Genomic DNA, 5,218 nt, shown 5'->3' on the forward strand with positions numbered 1-5,218 from the left:
AGACCCAAGCAATGCCCAATCAACTGCACTATAAAGATAATACATAGGTCATTGCTGTGTTAACAGTTGCACATAAGTAATTACATTAGTATGTGAGTGTGTAGTCTAGGACCTTTTTGAGTTTGTATGTGATTCTTTTACCACAGATAAACTCAACTGTTTTAGGTTAAGAAATTAATGACCATGGTGGTCAACATAACATTTGGACCCTTAAATTTGCAATCAAATGTAATTAATTTTTACGAATTGCAAATTGCTAGTAATGAATTACAATGAGCAACCAGATATAATGTCAGTGGAGAATTTCTGTTGTTTCTCAATTCAATTCAACTCACTACACATAAATCAATGTAGTGACCCTATCCTTTGATGATATTGAGAGAATTTTTATTCATATGGTGTTGCACATTATATGTCTTTGTAAATATTACAGAAAATCAGCCATCAAATTCAACTATTAGTACTCCATCATCAACAAGTACTTTAAAACCCTCACCAAATCTTCCAACGCCAAAATCAACGTTAAGCTATGAGGAATTCAAAAAAAGGAAACAGCTAGCTCGAACAAAGCAAATACAATCAGCAAAAAAAGCAAAAACTAATGATGAAGCGAAAGTTCAAGTTGGTGTTTTAGAAGCTGATGGAGAAAGGTTAAAGAGGCTTAAGGGAAGAACACTTCCATTGGTTATTGCATCAAGTTGCAATGCAGATGGCCTACTCAAGGCAGCGATAGAGAAACATACCAAACACTTTAAACAGTTTAACAAATATGCTGATTACGTTCTTCTTTATCCTGACCATTCTGTGGTCCAGAGTTTGCCAGGCAGTTCTGTAGATTTTGTTCTGAATGAATACAAAAAAGATTTAGGCAAACCATACTCGAAAATCTATTTTTATTTGTGATAAAATAGATTTGGAAAGGGTTAAAGATTTTGCAGATATTGGATCTGATGAGGACATATTGATGCCCAAAGGTGAAAAGAAGGAAATAAAATTGGAAAGTGCCATTAATATAAGTGATGATGATGAGGAAATAAAATATGTTCAAGCTCCCGAAACATCATGCCCCACTTGTTTCAGAATGTTTCCATTTGACAAAATTGAGGCTCATGCAGATATCTGCGTAGATAGTCACATTGACCCTATTGGATATGTATTAGATGATAATTTGGAAGAAATATGGAATGATTCTCCTGAAAAATCTACTGATGGGGATGAGGTTGAGAATACAAGTCCTGACATTATGATGGAAAAAATGAAAGCTCTGGTAGCTGAACTTGCTGAAAATGTCCAGCCTGTCAAAATCAGAATAAGCGTTAGACGAAAGTCGGTGTTTACAGACTATTTGGAAACAGCTAAGAAGCCATGGTTCAATAGTAGTCAGATGCTCAAAGTAACCTTCATTGGCGAACCTGCGGTTGATGATGGTGGGCCTTGTCGTGAGTTTTTTTCAGGTTTGCACAAATAATTAATACCGGAAATGAATTTTTAGTTTATTAGTGACGTTATTTTTGGAGGTTGTGGCTACCTCCTCCGCAGGCCCTTTTGCAGGCGGTGATCTGAACCTGCCCGAAATACCTTAGCGCCTGCAGATGAGGTGGAGGTTGTGGCATAAGGCTTACAGCGGAGGCCAAATACATTAGCAACTTAGTGCCAAAACCCGAATCCAGGGCGAAATCCCTACCATGACAATCGAATGACACTGTTGATGTGGTTCTAAATTCTGAATCACTAGAAAAACAGCTTTTCTGAATAAATTGCTTATATAGCGTGGTTTAAGGGTGGTCATATTGTCATAGGATAAAAACATATGCCCAATTTATTATAATTGTCATAAATTTCATAAGGAATGATATTGTTTTGTTGAGATATAATGCATTTAATTTTACTTGCACCCGTCAGCCGTAGTTTGTGGCTTTGTTTGCCTTTTATCGCCTTTGCCAGGGAAATGAGTAATTTTATGCATAATTAGCATTATGCATAATTTCTTGTGAAATAAGACACCTAGACAAATTTCGCCCCCAATGACTACCCCTAAAAGCAACCATTCTAAACACTATAGGCACTTCAGAAAAGCTATTGCTCTTATGATTCAGGAGCACGTTGCCATTTCTGGGTGTGGCAATTCTCAGGACTTTCGTCCTGGTTTGGGTTTTGGCACATATGCCATGTTGACTGTCATCATAATTTCACCCTATAAAAGAGTTGAGATAATCTGTCCTAATACAAACTGCCATACAGGTCCTAGACTATAAGTTATATGTGTATTTAGAGGTGCTGCAAAGTATTGAACGAGAGCTTTTTGAAAACGGCATGCCATCACCAGACATGACAGCTCTTGGCAGCAACAAATTCAAGTTGGCAGGTGAACTGATGGCTGGCTCTATCGTGCAAGGTGGGCCAGCACCATGTTTTCTTTCAGAGGAAGCTTATGCATATTTGGTTGAAGGTATTTCAAATATTACAACTGATGGGTGGGTGCCTCAAATAAAAGATAAGAAGCTGATAGACGCTATAAGTCAGGTAACAACTTGTAACAACTAATTTCATGCAGTAAAATTTATTTAAGCTACACTCTCTATTACATTTTGTTTAGAATTAATTTTAATGTTTTACTCTTTTAAATGATATAAAGATTAAAAATTGCACAACCGACGAGAGTCTGCAAAAGTTGTTAGTAGAAGAAAACATGATGGATATTTTGCAACTAATTCGCTACAGAGGAGTGCCTTCAAGAGAATTGTTACAATCTGTAGATAAAATTTTAAGGTAAGCATACACTCTTTGGCAAAAACAATGGAACCTTTGCTGTAATACTGCATGTTATGGTCTTTTACTCAATTGGCCCAGTAATGATCAACATATTTAAGATGGTTATATTTTGGAATTTCTCATGCCATTGAAATTACAAAATATTTGCATATACAATACCTACTGTACTATCTACCTAATATGCTGTAGGACCATTAGTGGATGATGCTGTATCCTGTAAAATGTATACGAATAGATATCCATTTCTTTGATATTACTATTTTTCTTTCATCAAAAAATAAAGGATATTCGTTTAGTTTCTGCTTTTTTTTTAGACCAATCGTTATGTATGATTTCTCAAGATATTTACCCATGTTAGATCAGCTTGCTGCTGGATTGAGTTCCTTTGGGGTGATGGATGCTTTGAAGGAAAATAGACTGATAATGGAGGCATTATTTGTTGCAAAACATTCCAAATATTATATGCCTACTACTGATCAATTCTTAGATGGAATTTATGCAGTATTTAGTGAAGATGGCAGCAATCGCAAAGATAAAGAAGTTGATGTCCACAAACTTTTCTGTGATTTCGTGCAGGATACTGATGGTTTGGAAGAACAAGGTAAAGCCACAAGCTGTACAACACGACCCAACACTACCAATATTTTTCGATGTAATAAGCAATTGGTTCCGACTTTCAATATGTTTAAATCTTGTAATAAATCCTCTTCTTTTAGAAACCAATGGTTTAAACACACTAGGTGAATTACACAAGTTCATTACAGGATGTGAGAAGATACCACCTTTAGGACTGCCAAAGCGTATATCAGTCAAATTTAAGCATGGTTGTATGGAGAGGTGTAAGCGTAGGCCGACTGCCTCAACATGTGATCTCAGCATTACCCTACCAGTCCACAATTATGAAAGCTACATCCAATTTAAAGAGTCAATAGATTCAGCACTTATTGAAGGGAAAGGATTTGGTTTGTTTTAATGCAAAACAAAGTTTCATCACATCTTTCAGGACATCTGAAATGGAATGCCAGTACTGAAAAGGACTCTATACTGTTCAAAACATTTTTAAACTGTTTCTTTATTGAAAGTGTTCATATTTTTGTTATGATACATATACAGTATGTGCAATCTCTCCAAGGCACATGCTTGTTTTCATCACCTAATTCAAGGGGTATTCCAACATTTTGATCAAAGGCATTTGTCATAGCATTGGTAGCAATATATACCGATAAACCTTGCTTGTATAAGCGACATGGACCATTTTTAACTTGTTTTTGTCTATAAAAGTAGCTTTTTTTTAATACTAAATCTCAAGCAAAAAAATTTCCCATGTGACTTTGATTTACAATAGAAATTAACAGCAAATCTTGTTGTTGAACCACTCATAGCAATAGTTTCGTGGCGTGATGGTCTTATATAGTGAGTGTTCCAGTATTCTTTCATCTTATCCAATGATGCTTGTATAACCCCTTGGAAACAAAACCATAGACACTCCCTGTGTAAAGTTCTTTCAAGGTCAAATGTACCATTATCTTGCAAATCCTTGAAAAAGTTGATCCACCAGCCAGCACATGATTTCCTGAAATGGGACCACCAGTTTTCTATTCTTTGATTTCTGGTAGATGTCCCATATTTATGGGCCTCCTCATCTGATTGAAAGTAACACTGGATAGCAGCAATATGTCCATTTTCTGTTCCATAGTCTGTACGGGTTAATAATGGACATCCTCTGTGCTCACTGACACAATCCAAATACAGTTTCGTTGGCTCTGTTGGAGAGTTGTTTGATCTGCAGACCTCCAACCATAACACCTTCCTGCTAAAGCCATCAATGGCTGCATGGATAGGAAAACCAAATGGTTTAATCTTATCATAACCTACATTGGAAAAAATCGTTAACAGGAATTTACTTGTATGGTGGCCCAGGAGTGCCAATTTATTTTAATTTACTATCCTAATTATTTATTTATTATAGTTTTTTTTTCTTTTTCTTTTTAAGTAATATATTTCTTTCACATTTATTTTTAAAAAAATATATTTTTAATACTCATCTTGGCCCATGAGTGCCACGAAAAAAAAAATTAAAACTAAGGTCATGGCCCAGGAGTGCCACTGCCAATTACTGCTGTTGACACAGTTTTGTGACCGTGGGCGCGCCGTAAACAAAACATGTGAGACAATATTTCGAAAAGGAAACATGCTGATCAGTCTGACAAATGGAAAGCTTTTTATAACAAGGTTTCGGGAAAACGAACAGGAAAAAAAGTGGATCAGGAGATTCTACTCTTGAGTTTCTTACTGTCCAACGCTTATCTGCTGAAGTTGAAGGTAAATGCCAAAAATACACTCACATAGGAGCGTTAACGATGGTACCCTTTGGCCAGGAACTCTCGATGGAGAATATAAAGAAAGCATGCTCGAGGCATTTTAATGTGTCGAAGTACATGGAATG

The 5,218-nt window shown here is 36.1% G+C and overlaps 1 protein-coding gene across 1 annotated transcript; it reads left to right on the forward strand.

Moving 5' to 3' along the window:
- The first annotated feature begins 964 nt into the window (after nucleotides 1–964).
- LOC114542429 (G2/M phase-specific E3 ubiquitin-protein ligase-like) lies at nucleotides 965–2,544 on the forward strand. The gene is made up of 2 exons (XM_028561981.1): nucleotides 965–1,439; nucleotides 2,273–2,544. Exons 1-2 carry the CDS (start codon nucleotides 965–967, stop codon nucleotides 2,542–2,544), a joined length of 747 nt encoding a protein of 248 aa, XP_028417782.1.
- The last annotated feature ends 2,674 nt before the right edge of the window (nucleotides 2,545–5,218 follow it).

Source organism: Dendronephthya gigantea, unplaced genomic scaffold, assembly GCF_004324835.1.
Source record: "Dendronephthya gigantea isolate DGI-Jeju-01 unplaced genomic scaffold, DenGig_1.0 000349F, whole genome shotgun sequence".
Lineage (NCBI taxonomy): Eukaryota > Metazoa > Cnidaria > Anthozoa > Malacalcyonacea > Nephtheidae > Dendronephthya > Dendronephthya gigantea.

Coding starts and splice junctions, on each gene's coding strand:
- LOC114542429 (XM_028561981.1), top strand. CDS start 965: ATGCCCAAAGGTGAAAAGAAGGAAATAAAATTGGAAAGTGCCATTAAT. Junction 1,440..2,272: donor TGATGATGGTGGGCCTTGTC/GTGAGTTTTTTT, acceptor ATGTGTATTTAG/AGGTGCTGCAAAGTATTGAA.